At 41.2% G+C, this 18,730-nt stretch overlaps 1 protein-coding gene across 2 annotated transcripts in view; it reads left to right on the top strand.

Moving 5' to 3' along the window:
* Positions 1-12,199: 12,199 nt before the first annotated feature.
* vps72a (vacuolar protein sorting 72 homolog a) overlaps positions 12,200-18,730 on the top strand; it is a 29,368-nt gene continuing 22,837 nt past the window's right edge. The window contains exon 1 of one of the 2 annotated variants that reach the window (XM_021571702.2): positions 12,200-12,500. In XM_021571702.2, the coding sequence (XP_021427377.1) occupies positions 12,384-12,500 (117 nt within the window). In that variant the 5' untranslated portion in view covers positions 12,200-12,383. Of the gene's footprint in view, positions 12,501-13,092; positions 13,508-18,730 lie in introns of those variants that run through there. The other variant, XM_021571700.2, reaches the window with a different exon arrangement.

Genomic DNA, 18,730 nt, shown 5'->3' with positions numbered 1-18,730 from the left:
CTGGGCCTGAGTAGCAGGCAGTTTACTCTGGGCACGCTTTTCATCCGGACGTGAAAATACTGCCCCCTACCCCAAAGAAGATAATACATCTTCATTGCTTTAAAAGATAACTACTTTTTCTCTGTTACTAAACATGTCAAATTTCACATTTGTGTACTCAACCTGCATAACATGCAATTGTCAATAACCACACATTTCTTTCCCCTTTTTCTTCCCCTTTATTTTTTTGATTCACTCTCATCACTTGAGGCAATAAACATATTTTGAGTGTGTATTTATTTGTTTTTACTAAATGCAGTCTCTGTCCAACAATAATCTATTGTGGCTCTATTTGTTTTCAGATAGAAAAACATTCAGTCCAGGTTTCTGTAGTGATGTCTCAGAGTCGTACATGATCTCCAGGTGTCTTGCACTTTAGTCATGTCGCTGTTTTTGTTTGTCTTTGTCTTTCCTTTGCGTGTTTGACTTTTGAGCACCTCAGGGTGTTAGCAAGTCCTGATGGGTAGGTTGGTTCTGATGTGACGTTCCATCAACATTTGTGCAAGTGAACATCTGTTCTGCTGCGGTAGATTATCAGACATTTTAGGAAATTCTCCTTTCCATTTGCCTTTTTCATCAGACCTTTGACAATGTTGACTGACCTCTCTGCTAAGCCATTTGACCTTGGATAGTTAGGGCAGAAGGTGTTGTGTAGGAATCCCCAGTCGTTAGTGAACGATCGGAATTCGGAACTTTAGAACATTGTCTGAGTACAGTTCAGACGTAACCCCATGTCTTGCGAAGACTGATTTCAGGTAAGTGATTACAGCTCTGCTGGAGGTAGTTGACAGTGTTGCTACTTCAGGGTAGTTTGAGAAGTAGTCGGTAACAACAATGTGACTTTTGCCATTGCAGTCAAAAAGGCAAACTCCAACTTTGTAGTGGGGTCGGTTGGGTACTGGATGAGGCATTAGCAGCGCTGCTTTGGCCTGTAGGTCAAACAAAGTTCACATGAAGCAGTGGTCTGGCCAATTCCTGGTTCATTCTTGGCCAGTACATTACTTCTCGTGCTCTTCGTTTGCATTTTTCCTCACCCAAGTGGCCCTTGTATTTTCTGTAGCATTTCTTTGCATAGTGTCATGAGAATGATAATCTTCTTGCCTTTGAACACTGTCATCCACAACAGTGAGCTCTGCACATCCAGTAATCCTGTATTCTCCTTGAACTGTTTTTCTTTGCGGGCCATCCTTTCACTATTGCTTCTTTCAACTCTGTCATTGTTTGGTCAGCTGCAGTCTCTCTTTTGATCTGCTCCATTCTCTCAGAAGACAGGAACTGATGCTATGATCATTTCGACTTAGGCCTGAATCTCAGTGTTTTTCTGTATGTCGGCTCTCTCTTTCTTATCAACTGCTCTAGAAAGAGTGTTGTGGCGAACATGAACTTTCCCAGGGTGTAGATCATCTTCACATCACACTTTTGCAGTCTGATCAACATTCTCTGGATTCTCATTGGACAATCATTCAGTGGCTTAGACATGATCAACACCAATGGTTTGTAGTTGGTTTCTACTTTGAAGGCTTGTCGGTAGACGTATTGGTGAAACCTTCCACACGTGTATGTGCTCGCCAGTAGTACTTTCTCGATTTGTGCATACCTTGTTTCTCTGACTGTCAAGGCTCTGGACGCATAAGCGACGAGTTGTCATGTGTCGTTATGCTGTTGCAGAAGAACTTCTCCCAGGCCAAACTGATGCGTCTGCAGAAATCCTTGTGCTTTTCTCTGGATCATATAACCTGAGCACTGGCTCTTCTGTGATTGTCTTCAGGTTTTGGAAGCAGTTTTCCTGCTCATGGGCCCATTCCCAATCGTTTTTCTGTTCCAGAAGACGTGAGTGGAGTGGATGATGCTGACAGTTGAGATAGGAACTTTGCAAGGTAGGTGCCCATGAAGCGTTTCACGTTATCCTTATTCTTCGGGCGTTCCATATTGTTGATGGCTGATTTCCTCATGTCTCCCATGAAGAAAGTGTTTTCATACCAAACTCGCATTTATCCTTGTTTAGTTTCAGTTTGACTTTCTGTGTCAGGTCCAGCACACGCGAGAGTGAGACGTCGTGTTCTTTTTTTGTGGCCCCCCCTGACGACAATGTTGACAATCATGGTTTCTACTCCTGGAATGTGCTTGAAGATCATGTGGATTGTCTTGATGTTGCCGAGAGAATCCCATAAGCTAGACAAAGAAATCTATATCTGCCCTCAGGTGTGTTGAACTCGTATAGCCTTGAGCTTGAATCATCTAGCTTAATTTGCCAGAATGCTGATGAGGCATCAAGCTTTCTGAACTACTTTGCTCCAGCAAACTGCTACATTATCTCTTCTCTGGTTGGCAACTTGAAATGCTCTCGCTTGATAGTATTGTTGAGATCTCTCGGGTCTAGACATATCCTGAGCTCGCCGTTCTTTTTCACCACAATAACCAGTGAGCTTACCCAATCTGTCAGTTCATCCATTTTTGTGATGAAGTCCATCTTTTCCATGAGTCCGAGTTCCTCCTTGAGCTTTTTCCTCAGTGCGAACAGTACTTTTCTGCATGCACAACTCGAGTAATTTTGTCATCAGTACATATTTTGCGTTCTTCAGGTAAACATCTGAGACCCTCAAACATGTCCACATACTCAGCCAGTATTGATTCTTGGTCATTTTCAGTCTGTCACTACATACCCTCTTCACAAAATTTGCACACAATGCAAATAGTCCGGGTAACCATTTGGTTAACTGTTCAGGAGTCTTATGGCTTGGGTGTAAAAACTGTTGAGAAGCCTTTTTATCCTAGACTTGGCACTCCGGTACCGCTTGCCATGCCGTAGTAGAAAGAACAGTCTATGACTGGGGTGGCTGGGGTCTTTGACAATTTTTAGGGCAATTTTTTTCGACACCTTCACTGCTTTATCCTAAGTTAAATCTTGCTCATGCAGCAGTACATTTATCAAGTATGCCACAGACTATCCTGTCTTTCACGAGTGAGTCTTTCAGATTTTCAAATTCACATGTTTTGCTCAGTGTGTTCAGCTCAGTACTGGTCAAAACTGATCATGAAAGAAAAACTTGTATCTCTTAAACGTGATGTTCTGGCTTGGTACAAACTACTCCTCAAATTTAGCCATGAGCACAGTCAATGTCCAATGCATCCTCTTCAATAACATACAGAAAAATGGAAGCTTTCAATTTGTCATATCTCCCCTGCTCCACTGGCTGCTAAGTAGATATTGAATCTCTACTTGAAATGTTTCCAATTGTTGGCTAAATTGCCTGTTAACTGCATAGGAGTAGAATAACTAAGCCTATCCATGACGGGAAACACTCGGGAACAGGTACAGTTTCAATTTCTCTTACTTCGGCAAGTTGGTCATCAACTTGCTCGTAAACAGATTCCAATGCAGCCTCGTTCTCACTGCTGTCACTCTCGCTGCTGCTCAGTGCCATTGCTCTTGCTAGCTTAGTATCTTCGACGACTCACGTCACTTGACTTGCCGTAGAATGTTAAATTTTTGTAGCGGAAATTTGCGGAGATCATCCTTTTCTCTGTCTCTTCATAGCGACTATCAATCTGACACCATGTTATGTTTGTTCCTTGTTAAATGACAAACCGGACATAGGTTTAACTACTTTTTAATAAACAGATACTTCAGCTAGCAATATCCTTGTAGCCATGCAAGGCATACTTCAACTACCCCACCCTTGCATAGCATGCTGGGTTGCGTAGTCATAATGTTATTAACACAGTGTACATTAAAAAAATCCAAGAATCCAAGTGAGCCTATAATTAAATCTTAAATATTAGTGCATTAAAGTCTTGTGAAACTACTGTTTGTTGAATTATTTTCTTCAAAAATATACATTTTTTTCGTCGCAAGGGCTCAATTATTGCCTCATTTCAGGGCTTTGTCTAGCTAAGATTCTTCAATCCTTGGTAAATGTACAACTTTGCTCTTTTTTATCTGAGAAATGTATTTTGAATGTAAACCAATCAGGGTTTAGGCCTGGGCATAGCACTATTAAAGGAACATTTTAGTTAATTAATTTGACCATTTAAAAAAAACAAACACACAACTTAAAGCCATACATGCACCTTAATAAAATCATTGAGGATGACAAAGTCTAAGACTTATTTCCATTGTGGTCCTGTTGAGACAAGATCTAACACAGTATGGCAGTGATCACTTTAGTTATAAAAAAAAAAACAGTACACCCCTTAGAAGTCCTCGTCATAATATTTTTCTGCCTGTGCCATGTCCCATAGCAGTCTTTCTGATGTAAAGCAGAGGCAAACTGAACAAGTGGTGCATTTCATGCGACACAGAACACATTGACGCCTCCATGCTGTGCCCTTTTGGCCCTGGGGCACAGTCATGCCTGCAGTAATGAACTGTAGCATATGAACACCACTGGGGGCAGAGGTAGAGCGGGCAGCTTGGCACCGGGGGCTCCCAGTCGGAGTCACTATCACTGTGAAAGAAAACATAAAAAAAATATTTGTATTGTATGAGCCTTTTATCGTCACATAAAATAAACAGATATGTATTGTATAGAGCAGAGGGAACAGTCACTAAGGTGAAGTGCTGTTCCATTCAACTCCGGCCATTGTTGTATATATATATACACACACACACACCCAAACAAACCAACACACACACACACAAACAAACTACACATTTCATTGCAAAAAATAAATCAATAAATACATTTTTATTTGCGATTACAAACAAGGAATTGTGGTCCAACCCCAAACCATTACATACTGGCGTTTACCTCAGCTCATTGGCTATCTACCCAGCTAGATTTCAAGAAGATCAGTGGTCATTGGGCAGAAATATAGTCAATCAATGAAGCTTTGCTAAAATTATTGGTGCGTAAGGTAGTCAGTCATTTATCGTTGTCTTCAAATCAGCTCACTTCGGTCAATACTACCAGCAAAAACACCAATGAAGTTTGGCTGTGTTGCAAACATCCAGAGGAATGCACTGAAACCCACCATGACTAGATAAACGATTGTTTACAGGGGGGAATCACACCGAATGCTCCGTAAAAAATTGATAGAGATGGAATTCACGGCACAAACGGTTTACAAAATGTATCGATTTAGGCTATAAAAATGGATTTTATCAAAGAAAACAGCACTTCGTTTGATCAATGGGACACTCAGGAAGAGAAATAAGAGCAAGATATCAGAATGTAAGTCATAATTTTACCTTCAGATGTAAAATTACACTTGCATTTTCAAGAATGTTTAATGTTACGAAGTTGTATTTTTAGTTGTCACTCTGAAATTTCCCCTGATGTTGGTCCCTGTACGGGGATCACAGCCATAATAACTAGACACTAATAAAATACCCATCATATCTGGCCCTGTGCCCTCTGAATTGTGGCATTGAATGCTTTAGGATGATTCACAACTGGCTACATGATTATTGCAGCTCAATGTGTGTAACTTTAGTTGACAATTCCGATAGCTTTTGCAAACAACACGTTTTATAAGGAGGATGGGAGCCACCCAAATCATTTGAGTTTCTGGATCCTTTCACTGGATTATAAGGCTGCGTTGAGACAATAACTTATCAATGACCCAAGCCCAGTTCAGTTAATCCCTACCATTGTGTTCACTGAGTCATCATAATGCTTTAGTAAATGTACATTATTCCAGGGGCATTGGTAGACACAGTCGGGGAGGAGCATTGGGCCAGTAACCGAAAGGTTGCTGAATTGAATCCCGAGCTGACAAAGTAAAAAAATGTCTTTCTGCCACTGAGCAAGGAAGTTAACCCACTTTTCCCCGGGCGCCGATGATGTCGATTAAGGCAGCCCCCCGCACCTCTCTGATTCAGATGCAGAAGACACATTTCAGTTGAATACATTCAGTTGTACAACTGACTTAGGTATCCCCTTTTCCCTAATTTATGTCCCTCTGAATGCCTCTGCTGATCCTACAACTATTGTATTTAGCAATCATGTGCCTATGAATATGAACCAGATTTATGTGTTAGCACTGAGGCAGTGTGCCCTAGTAGGAAGTCCACTGTGTGCAGCTCACCCTGCACTAACACAAATAACATGAGCATATATACTTCTGCTAAGCTTCTTAGTAAAGCAGTGAAAACAAGCAAGCATCCTAGAAAAGTGCTTTAAATAGCCCATATTAACGTATGTAGCTTTAAGAAACAAGGTTCATGAAATGAATAACTTAAGTAAGTAAGTAATAGAAGACATTCATATTCTGACCATCTCTGAAACTCGTGTAGACAATACCTTTTGATGATACAAGGTTATAACATTTACAGGAAAGACAGAAATTCCAGTGGTGGAGGTGTTGCTGTTTTTATTCAGAACCACATTCCTGTAAAGATTAGAAAGGATCTCATGTTAAATGCTGTTGAAGTAACATGGCTACAAGTTCATCTGCCTCACCTAAAGCCCATTCATGTGGGAAGCTGCTATAGACCACCAAGTGCTACCAGTCAGTATCTGGATAACATGTGTGAAATGCTTGATAATGTATGTGATAGAGGTATATTTTCTGTGTGATTTAAATATTGACTGGCTTTCATCAAGCTGCCCACTCAAGAAAAAGCTTCAAACTGTAACCAGTGCCTGTAACCTGGTTCTGGTTACCAGTCAACCTGCCAGGGTAGAGTACAAACAGCATAGGAATGAAATCGTCAACATGTATTGATCACATCTTTACTAATGCTGCAGAAATTAGCTGTATCCAGATCCATCGGATTTAGTGATCACAATATAGTAGCCATATCTAGGAAAACAAAGTTCCGATAGCTTGGCCAAATATAGAGTATAAGAGGTCATACAATATATTTTGTAGTGATTCCTATGTTGTTGATGTAAATATGTGTTGGTCTGTGGTGTGTAATGAGCAGCAAACAGACATTCCACTTGACACCTTTATGAAACTGCTTATCCCAGTTACTAATAAGAATTCAGCCATTAAGAAAATGACTAAAAACAGTTAAATCCCTGTGCATGAGGAATTGAAAAGTTGTATGGTTGAGAGGGATGAGGCAAAAGTATGGCAAATAAGTCTGGCAGCCCAACTGATTGGCAAACATATTGCAAATTTAAGAAAATCATGTGACTAAGCTAAATAAAAATAAACTATTACTATGAAGAAAAAAAAAATGATCGTAAAAAGCTTTGGAGTACCTTCAATTAAATAGTGGAAAAAAAACCAACTCTGCTCCATCATTCCTTGAATCAGATGGCTCATTTATCACAAAACCCACTGATATTGTCAACTACTTTAATGACTTTTTTATTGACAAGATAAACTAAATTTAGGGATGACATTCCAGCAACAAACGCTAACACTACACAGCCAAGTATATCGGACCAAAAAAAGCTTTGTAAAATGGGACAAATCATTCACTAAACCCTAAACCTCAACTACATCTCGTAATGAATAATGTGGGAATCTAGTCTATTTCCATAATAAAGCGATGCCCTGCCTTCTAAACAACATTATAAACAAGGCAGGTCCTACAGGCCCTAGTTGTCACACCTTGACTACTGTGCAGTCGTGTGGTCAGGTGCCACAAAAAGGACTTAGAAAAATTGAACAGGGCAGCGCGGCTGGCCCTTGGATGTACACAGAGAGCTAATTTTAATAATACACATGTCAATCTGAAAGTGGAGGAGAAATTGACTTCATCACTACTTTTATTTATGAGAGGTATTGACATGTTGAATGCACAGAGCTGTCTGCCTGACTACTGGCACACAGCTCGGACACCCATGCATACCCCACAGCTCGAACACCCATGCATACCCCACAAGACATGCCACCAGAGGTCTCTTCACAGTCCAAGTCCAGAAAAGACTATGGGAGGTGCATAGTACTACACAGATCCATGACTACATGGAACTCTATTCCACATCAAGTAACTGACACAAGCAGTAAAATGAGAGACTTAAAAAAACAGATAAAAAAACACCTTACGGAACAGCGGGGACTGTGAAGCAACAAACATTGGCACATGTATACACACACACGATGTGGTAGTGGTGGAGTAGGGGCCTGAGGGAAAACAATGCGTTGTGAAATCTGAAAAAGTATTGTAATGTTTTAAAAATTTTATAAACTGCCTTAATTTTGCTGGACCCCAGGAAAAGTAGCTGCTGCTTTGGCAAATACGTTTTCTTGCCACTGTACATACATTTCAACAAACAATCATCACATCAAACTTGCTCAGATTCATGCCTGAGCGGTAGATCTCGGCTTGCATTTTCACTCGGAAAGTGATCTTGACCCAGAAAATGTTGGTGACCAATGCCATAATCTATGCCTTTTACAGAGAATCCATCAGCTCTTTGACATCCAGTTTCAGCTGACTTCATTATGTCATTAAAACCCACATAGACTACAGTAGAATCAATGTCCATGTCCTGACATAGTACATTCGGGAACAGCTTAGTAATGTCATTTACTTGAGCTCCGGGATAGGACATTGTTTTTGCACCAGGAACAGTCACGTTTCTTACCATGGAGCTGCCCAAAATCCCAGCTGGCAAGAAGGACGAGGAAATCCGCCTACTCCCACGCTTCACAGGATGGTGCAGGCCTCCGACAGATGGAGAAGCCCCGCTCGATCCAGAGCAGGGATGGAAGGTTGCCGGAGTCGAAATCATAGGGGTAGGAGTAGGCACAGCGGCCGAGAGACACAGGTACCCCCAGCGACGAAGGTGCAGGAAGGTCAGGCTCTAGGGCGGCTAAACTATTAGTTGTTTGGATCTGCTCCGAACTCTGGGCAACACCGGCCAGTCAGATAACGAGAAACGACAAGACAGATATGCATCCAACATGCGCGAATGCCGTCCAGCCACCGGCGTAGAAAATGTAAACATTCCACTCCGCGTTTTCCCCAGTTTTTTTTAAATAGGCTGGCGTGATCAAGGAAACCACCTCAAGCCTAAAATTCTCGGCAAGCAAACAATTGCCGCATTGGAACTTTGGGTGATCCAGTTTGTCCTTTATTCCAGGACAAGAAATAGAAAAAGGGACATGGTTTGTTAAAGAAGAATGGTAGAAAGTGTAAGCAGAGTGAGCTGAAGACAGGAGGAGAAATGGAAGTGAATGAGGGCGAAGTATTGGAGGTGGTAGGTATGGTGAAGTTCTCAGAGCCCGAGGCTTGCACCAAGGGTCAGGATAAAGCATCCCGGAGTCGCCTCTTCACTGTTGACGTTGAGACTATTGTTTTGCGGGTACAATTTAATGAAGCTGCCAGTTGTGAACTTGTGAGGCGTCTGTTTCTCAAACTGGACATTCTAATGTACTTGTCCACTTGCTCAAGTTGTGCACCGGTGCCTCCCACTCTTTCTATTCTGGTTAGAGCCAGTTTGCGCTGTTCTGTGAAGGGAGAAGTACACAGCGCTGTATGAGATCTTCAGTTTCTTGGCCATTTCTCGCATGGAACAGCCTTCCTTTCTCAGAACAGGAATAGACTGACACGTTTCAGAAGAAAGTTATTTGTTTCTGGACATTTTGAGCCTGTAATCGAACCCACAAATGCTGATGCTCCAGATACTCAACTAGTCTAAAGATGGCCAGTTTTATTGCTTCTTTAATCAGGACTACAGTTTTCAGCTGTGCTAACATAATTGCAAAAGGGTTTTCTAATGATCAATTAGCCTTTTTAAAAATTATAAACTTGGATTAGCTAACACAACGTGCCATTGGAACACAGGAGTGATGGTTGCTGATAATGGGCCTCTGTATGCCTATGTAGATATTCAATAAAGAATCTGCCGTTTCCAGCTACAATATTCATTTACAACATTAACAATGTCTACACTGTATTTCTGATGAATTTGATGTTATTTTAATGGGAAAATATGATTTTCTTTTAAAAAACAAAGACATTTCTTAGTGACCCCAAACATTTGAACGGTAGTTTGCATAATTAGAAATAAGAGATTATCCTGATTTAAAATGGTGTCGTACTTGAAAAAAAACTAAATATACACATTGCGAGATATTTGGCGAAATATACCCGCATGCCTCTCCATAGGAAAACAATGGGGGGAGCTCAGCATTCCAAGGGCAAAAAGTATTTCAGGGCTAGCGATCGATGACAATGAGAGACACTGCCCAGCCTTACATATTTAGAAAAAAATCGATGATCCTGAATAAAATACGGCTACCAGATTTATTATAAAAAAAGCACATTTTTAGTGTCTGTGTTTATATGTTAAGGGTGTGTTACTTTCACAGATAATGTCACCCATCTAAATAATTAGTTTATTTAAAATAATTAACTTAAATGTATGGCATTTGTCAGTTTCATTTGTTATGGTTTAAATGGTTATAAGTGATAAAATGAACTAGAAAATTGTATATTTTGCAATTCTGAGTAATTACTACTTTATTAAGGATATACAATTTATTCAATACTACTGCAGTTGCTAAATAATTCCAATAGATGGCAGCATAAGACCACAGTGGTGTATCTCCCTGGATACACCACCTTTTTGTTGCTTTTTTTCTGTCCCTTTCCACATGGCTAACGCAAGAGGAAGGACTGAAAATGCAGATTACTGTGAAGTAATATAATATTCATGTTTATTATTACCTGTTTTTATGCTCATGCTTTGAAATTATACTTCATTACTATAACGATTATCTATAAGCCTAAACATTAATTCAGTCACCTCTGGCTGGCAAAAACGTACATTCATTGTCAAATTCATCAACCAGCATCACCCTGCTCTGCCTTCTCACAAAAGTAGCCAACTCAACAAGCCCCGCCAAAAGCCTGTGCCCCCAGCGGCAGCGCGCACTCTGACTTTTTGCGCAAGCAAGGGGCAAGCCAGTGTTCCTTTGTTAGGAAAGAGCCGAGGGTGATAGCCTGTTTTGGTTGTTTCTTAGAAAGAGCTCAGGGTTATCATATGTTGGTGGTTTTTCAGATGGTACATGCCAGATCTCTATGTTTGTTGTTGCTGAGAGAGACCTGATGGTTATGTTCTGTTAATTTGTTGCTCAGTCAGAGCTTATTTGATGTCCTGTGTTTCTGAGGTTTTTTTTTTGTGTGAAATTGCAAAATTCTGTTTCATTTGTTCCCAGGGGGGAAGGCACCTAGGTATTGCTTAGGCAAGAGGTCTGGGGGCATACATAACCCGTAGTATTTACTGTCTAAACACACTAGGTAAGACCTGGGTGGACCACCCCCTGTATTTTGGTTAGTGCACCGGGTGGTGGGTAGGCAGGTAAGGTAGGAGAGGGGGCTTTGACATTTCCGTTCTTTGCTTTGGTTCCGTTCAGCCCCCTTTCCCCAAATTTACCGTGTGAAGGAATAAATTCCCTGAAAATTGTAAATTCTCTGCCTCTATCATCCTTACTTGCACCTACAATCCCATACCTCTTTCACACCACGGGGAGTTGAGTTGACACAGGGTGATGTGTTCCCTCTTCCTAGAGGTGTACGTAACAACCCCCCCCCCCCCCCCCCCCCTGCTTACCTACATTGAAATGCTTGGAATGTTCTTCCTGTGAAACCCAAGTTAATTTCTACTCATGTCTTGTCCTTATATTAGCTGTATAAGTAATAGTGTGCTATACAATAGCAAGAGTCCGTTTTTTTCCATAAACATCATTCCTACTGTCACTCATCTTTTTCCTGATCCTTGGTGCATTCCAGTCTCCAATAACTTCACCACACCTACCACCTAACTTCACCCTCATTCACTTTAATTTCTCCTGACTTCAGCTCCCTCTGCTTACATTTTCTTCCATTCTTTAACAAACTTCCATTCTTTAACAAACTATTTCCCTTTTTTCTGCCATTTTTATCTGACTCAAGATCAACCTCTTCTTTCCTCTCTCTCTCTTAGACCGCCACTCTCTTCTCTCCTCCATTCCCCCGTTCTCCAAGTATTCATCGCCTTATGATAATACTGCACTACTCCTTCCGACCATCTTGTTCTTGCTTTCTCTAGGGACTCCATTTCCGCCGAGGCGTCCCGTATCGTCCTTGCCTAGGAACAAGCACAGCCTAGCTACGAGAGGTAATTCTCTGTTTTTTCAAATCACCGTCCGGATCTCATTTTGAACTTAGTTTGAATATGATGACGATGTATTTCATGGACGTCACTAATCCATCTGACTGACATCTGATTGACCAATAAACGCGACTTTGAAAAACCCATCTTGACACTTGGTCCCACCTACTAGGCTCACTTGCCTCCCATTGGAAACGACAGGATGTGCTATATTTTAGTAGAACATATTTGATATCGACGTCATTAGCTGCTGCATGGTCTTTTGTGGTAGCTAACAACAAACAAGTTATATTTTTCAGCTAGCTAGCACGTTCCCTATTAATCTAGCTGCGCTAGATCAACATGAGTTTAGCATTTAGCAAAGAGCCCCGTAAAACGGCGGGGAACCGCATGTCTAAGTTGTTAGATGCTGAAGAAGAAGATGAATTCTACAAGACCACATACGGCGGATTCAACGACGTAAGTAGCTAATTTAGCTAGCTGTCTTGGCAGATAGCTAGCTATTGAGTCGCAGTAGTGATTGGGAAACGAAGTTTCAAGTAATAATGTAGCTAGCGAACATTACACAGTACCCAGATCATAGGATTTGGAAGAGGTGGCCAGCTCTCTAAATTCAGGGGGTTTCTACTTTAGCTGCAGTGTTTTAATATCAAGGGAAAGAGAATAGAGTAGGGACGTCAAACGTTCAGCCTGCGCCTGGATAAGACCCCCAGGTTAAATTATGCTTAAAATATATATATTTTTTACATCTCTAAGTGGGTAAATTGAGTGCGGAATATGTGATTATTTAAAATAAATAAAAAATCGGGGTTGTCTTCATTTACTATCATAACATTTTCATTTCTGATTTTAAACTATTTAAGGATAGCTTCCTAAGATTGAGGTTAGTGGTGGGAGCTGCAGAGGGGCATTTGGGTGTGCGAGACTTCACATCAGAAGAGGTACAGGGTGTTAAGGGATGTCCCATCCTTTCAGGTTGTTGGCATGAGGTAGGACTAAATAGATTTAAATAGTGGAGTAGGGTGGTATTTTTATTTTTAGGGTAGTGTTAGATGGAATGGAATTTGTTTATTTATACATTTCTTTTTCAAGCAAAGTATAACGGAGTTGTACTCCAGTCTAGTAGGTGGCGGTAATGCAACATATTGGATGCCAACCGCCATTAAATCTCACCGAAGAAGGTTCTGTAGTGCCGTCAAACCTGAAGAAGAAAAAGCATGTCGCACCATATATACGTCATTAGCTGCCTGCATAGTATTTTGTGGTAGCTAAGGTTAACTAGAACTTGATTGTTGTTAGCTTTCAACAAGCTAGCACGTTCCCTATTAATCAAGCTGAGCTAGATCAACATGAGTTTAGCATTTAGCAAAGAGCCCCGTAAAACCGCGGGGAGCCGCATGTCTAAGTTGTTAGATGCTGAAGAGGAAGATGAATTCTACAAGACCACATACGGCGGATTCAACGACGTAAGTAGCTAATTTAGCGTCGCAGTAGTGTTTGGGAAACAAAGTGTACCGTAATAATGTAGTTAGCGAACAGTACCCAGATCTCTTCCAAGTCCTGTGGTGGTCAGCTCTCTAAATTCAGGGGGTTTCTACTTTAGCTGCAATGTTTTAATATCAAGGGACAGATAATAGAGTAGGTACGTCAAACGTTCAGCCTGCTGCTGCTGCACTGACCCCCTGGTTAAATTGTGCATAGGATCATTTTTTACATCTAAGTGATTCAATTTAGTGAGGAATATGTGATTATTGAAATCATCAGAGTTCTTTTTCATTTACTATAATCTTAAATTAAGATGATTAAATTATTTTTCAATTTCTGATTGAACAAAATTTAAGGACACCTTCCATTTTGCTGTCAGAACAGCCTCAATTCGTTGGAGTATAAATTACAAGGTGTTGAAAGTGTTCCACAGGGATGCTGGCCCATGTTTATTCCAGTGCTTTCCTCAGTAGTGTGAAGTTGGCTGGTGGACCGTTCTTGATCCACATGGGAAACTGTTGTGCAGTTGCAGCTCTTGACACAAACCGGTGCACCTACTACATACTCTGTTCAAACAAAGGCACTTAAAATAACGGTAAACAATGTATTTCTATCAGATAAGTTGACTGACACACTTTCTCAGTTACAGCAACGACCTGGGAAATAGAGGAGAGGAATGAGACAATTGGAAGCTGGGAATGATAAGGTGGCCATAATGGTATGAGGGCTGGATTGGGAATTTAGCTTCCAATTGGAGTGGGTTGTGTGTGAGAGATTTGGCATCTGACTAGGATGTCTATGTTGAAGACTCAAACTGAAGTTGAAACAACAATGTAAATAGCCAAGAAGCATGAGGACAGTCTCACTTTGTAGACTTTCGAGTAAATTAGACCAACTTTTAGGCCTGTGCCAAGTGCCTCAAAATTAATTTCAGCACTTTACTCATTGCACACAGCTCCCATGCCAGGCAGTGTTGCTGCGCTAAGTGGGATATGTATTTCTTTGTGCAATTAGCAGCTATGAAACAAAACTACAAAAAAAAAAACAGATTCTGCAGCATTTCTCTAACCAAAACTCACACATGTGCTCATACTTGACTTATCACTATTTGCAAATGTAATGCTCGCACCGTAGAGCCTTGCAAGTTGACCACATGCCAACGTGGCTGGTGAAATAGACATTCTTACCCACCAGTACCTAAATTGAACTGCATTTGGTGGGTGGCTGGTGTTAATTTTATGCCCTGTTTAGTGAACACAGAAAGTCAGGACACCTGTCTAACAATTCCATCTGAAAGACGGCACCCTACACAGGGAAATGTTGGGATTGGGATATATTTTTTTTTAGACCAGAGGAAAGAGTGCTTCCTACTGGCCTGCCATCACCACTTACAGCAGCATCTGGTCTCCCATCTAGGGACTGACCAAGACCAACCCTGCTTAGCTTCAGAGGCAAGCCAGCAGTGGGATCCAGGGTGCTATGCTGCACTGAATGGCACATACACAATCCTTGTCTTAAGGCTTAAATTCGGTCTCCATCCCTTCATCTACACGATTTGAAGTGGATTTACCAAGTGATATCAATAATGGATCATAGCTTTCACTTGGATTTACCTGGTCATATCTAAAGTGTCATCTAAAATAACCCTAATTTATAAGACAGTTCTTATTTGATTAATGGTGGTTGGACCCATCTATGTGAAGCTAGCCACAATAGTGGACTTTGCGGTTAGCCTTTAGAATTAAAGTAGACTTTTGGAATGTTATATAAAATCAGCAAAATACCATTTGTTAATTTGACAAAAAATCTGTTGAAATCACACTGGATGGATTATACTTTTGAATTGCATTGGGTGCGTACCTATTTCACTGTACAGCCTTACCTATGGATTGTGGATCAATGACATGGGGTATCAGTCTACTCAGTGACACCCAGAGAACATTAGCTCTTATTGCTGGACTCTGAAACAACTATGAATTGAGCCACATTTATTGTCAACCTATGTGTATTGAACATTATTCCAGCGTAAAAACAATGTTTTGGATGTTTTGGAGTCTAACTCTAAATATATTTGGTATTGAGCAGACAGATACCCCATTTCATTGATCCACAATCCTTAGGTAAAGCTGTACAGTGCAATATGAATGTCAATAGGCTGACTGGGGAGGTGATTTCACACAGTCACAGTCCCGCGATACGAGCTACAACACTAATATTTGCGTAAACTCTAAACAACTGTGTTCTGTGGGTGTCACCGAGTAGACTCATACCCCATTTCATTGCTTCACATTCCAACCTTGTTTAACATTATCTAGTCTAAATATGGCATGATTCTACCAATTGTAACCTTCTGCATCACTTTCAAAGAGGTACTTTGCCTTCAAAATAAAACTTCAAATTCCGCTATTGTGCCTAATCCTTATTGTGGCTAACTTCATAGCACATAACCCAGTCTGGTCGAGCGTCACTAGACAGATGAAGCTAGCTGGCTGCTTATAACGTTAGCTCTGAAGTTCAATTTCAATAAGCGAACAACAAGTGGCTACCTAGCTAATACTTACTCACAAGGATACTTACTCACAAGGATTGCTAAGAATAGTGAAAATGACTGCAGTTTCTACTGGTCATTGTTTTCATGCTGGTTGTATTGGTGCTAGCTAGGTACCAAGCTAAAGCTAACTAGCTACCCCTGAAGTTGCGGTCGAACAAATAATGCTTCATTACCAGCGCGGTATTGTATACACGTCTTGAGTGGCCGGTGGTTGCTTGTTTGCAGACTTTTTTGTACAGCTCTGACACTGATAGTAGTGGTGGTGCTTGGCTTGCACGTGCAAACTCAGAACACACATCATTCTATAATGGAACTGTGTTTGTGTCAAATTAAAAGATAATGTGTCAAATAGTGTTATTTGACACGTGTTTTTTGACACACAAAGACTCTGGCGATGCCATATGGCTGTGGGCTACACTCATTTAGCAGACAAGATTTGCTTAGAATTGCGTGGCATTGGGGCCTCCCGGGTGGCGCAGTGGTTAAGGGCGCAGTACTGCAGCGCCAGCTGTGCCATCAGAGTCCTGGGTTCGCGCCCAGGCTCTGTCGTAACCGGCCGCGACCGGGAGGTCCGTGGGGCGACGCATAATTGGCCTAGCGTCGCCCGGGTTAGGGAGGGCTTGGTCGGTAGGGGTGTCCCTGTCTCATCGCGCACCAGCGACTCCTGTGGCGGGCTGGGCGCAGTGTACGCTAGCCAAGGTGGCCAGGGCACAGTGTTTCCTCCGGCGCATTGGTGCGGCTGGCTTCCGGGTTGGATGTGCGCTGTGTTAAAGAAGCAGCGGCTTGGTTGGTTGTGTATCGGAGGACGCATGACTTTCAACCTTCGTCTCTCCCGAGCCCGTACGGGAGTTGTAGCGATGAGACAAGATAGTAGCTACTACAACAATTGGATAAAAAGGGGTAAAATTCAAAAAAAATATATATATAAGAATTGCGAGGCATTATTTTATAGTATGAAGAATACAATTTAACAAAGCTGATTTAAAATAGAAAGGATATTTTCTCCAAATAACTTTTGTGCTTATGCTTAATTTTAATTTTAATTTTAGTTATTTATGTAACTTTAGTTGTGATACGAACATTGGGCTATATGTTTTGATTTTTAATACATTCTACGGCTGCATGAAGTGATGATTTGAAAAAAGTTGCATAAAGTGTACACACTTCATCAGTTTCTCATTCACAATTTGACAAGCACTTGATAATGCCTTGAATTTCACGGTGGCATAATGTGTGGCCGTAATGCCCCCTAAAAAATCCATGCCTTTTGCAGACAGTGGCAGTTGTGCCCTTTGGCAGAAAATAATCATTTTAATTCCCTTCTCCCTGCATGCTGCGTGCTCAGAAGCACCTCTGTCACATGGCTCTCTGTCACGTGATTGGGTCTTTCTCACTGGCTACAAGTGAAGACAACTGCGGGGATGTAATTCCGAGGCGCATATTGAAGATATTGGAAGAACTGTCCACATTTATTTTTAGTCAGCCAACAAGATGAGTAGACCTAACGAACAGTAAAAGCACACGCCTATGTCAATCTACTATCCACCATAGTACAAAAGTTGTCTGGGACATTTGTGGGATGCGATAGATTGCAAATTAATACAACCACTAGCATCAAAAAAAAGTTTTTACACAATGAGGCTATGGATCAAGCAGTCAACAAGTCGAGACAACTCAAAAGGCAAAATCCATTAAAACCAAGATATTGGAATTCATTACCCTTAACAATCAACTGCTCTTTGTCATGGGTTATGTTGGCTTTCGCCGACTGGTTGAAGACCAGTACACACTACCAAGTGTGTTATTTTTCAGATGTTGCCCTACCGGAGTTACACAGTAATAGCTTCACGACATGAATATTATGGAACGCAAACACCGGCCACGTACGATGTGTTTACAATACCGTGTTGGTGATAAAGCATCATTTGTTCAACCGCAACTTCTGGGTTAGCTAGCTTTAGCTTGGTACCTAGCCAGCACCAATACAACCAGCCTGAAAACAATGACCAGTAGAAACTGCAGTCATTTTCATTATTCTTAGCAATGATTTAGTAATCCTTGTGAGTAAGTATTAGCTAGGTTTCCCCTTGTTGTTTGCCTATTGTAATTGAACTTCAGTTCATGAAAATAAATAGCTAGCCAGCTACTTAACCCTGTTGCCCAAAGCTAACATTATAAGCAGTCAGCTAGCTGTCATGTTGTCAAGCTAGCCACAATAAGGGTTAGGCACAATAGTGGAATTTGCGGTGTGCCTTCAAAATAAAAGTATGTCATTTGTATTTATTATGGATCCCCATTAGCTGCTTCCAAAGCAACAGCTACTCTTCTTGGGGTCCAGCGAAATGTAAGGCAGTTTATACAATTTTAAAAACATCACAATACATTCACAGATTTCCCAACACACTGTGTTCCCTCAGCCCGCTACTCGACCACTACCACATAACGTGTGTGTATGCATGTGTCTGTGCCCATGTTTGCGTTGCTTCACAGTCCCCGCTGTGTTTTAAAAAAATGTTCTGTTTTTTTAATCCAATTTTACTGCTTGTGTAAGTTACTTGATTTTGAATAGAGCTCCATGTATTCATGGTTCTATGTAGTACTGTGTGCCTCTCATAGTATGTTCTGGACTTGGGGACTGTGAAGAGACCTCTTG

The sequence above is a fragment of the Oncorhynchus mykiss genome, chromosome 18 (genome assembly GCF_013265735.2).
Source record: "Oncorhynchus mykiss isolate Arlee chromosome 18, USDA_OmykA_1.1, whole genome shotgun sequence".
Classification (NCBI taxonomy): domain Eukaryota; kingdom Metazoa; phylum Chordata; class Actinopteri; order Salmoniformes; family Salmonidae; genus Oncorhynchus; species Oncorhynchus mykiss.
This window is presented reverse-complemented; position numbering and strand designations above follow the sequence as displayed.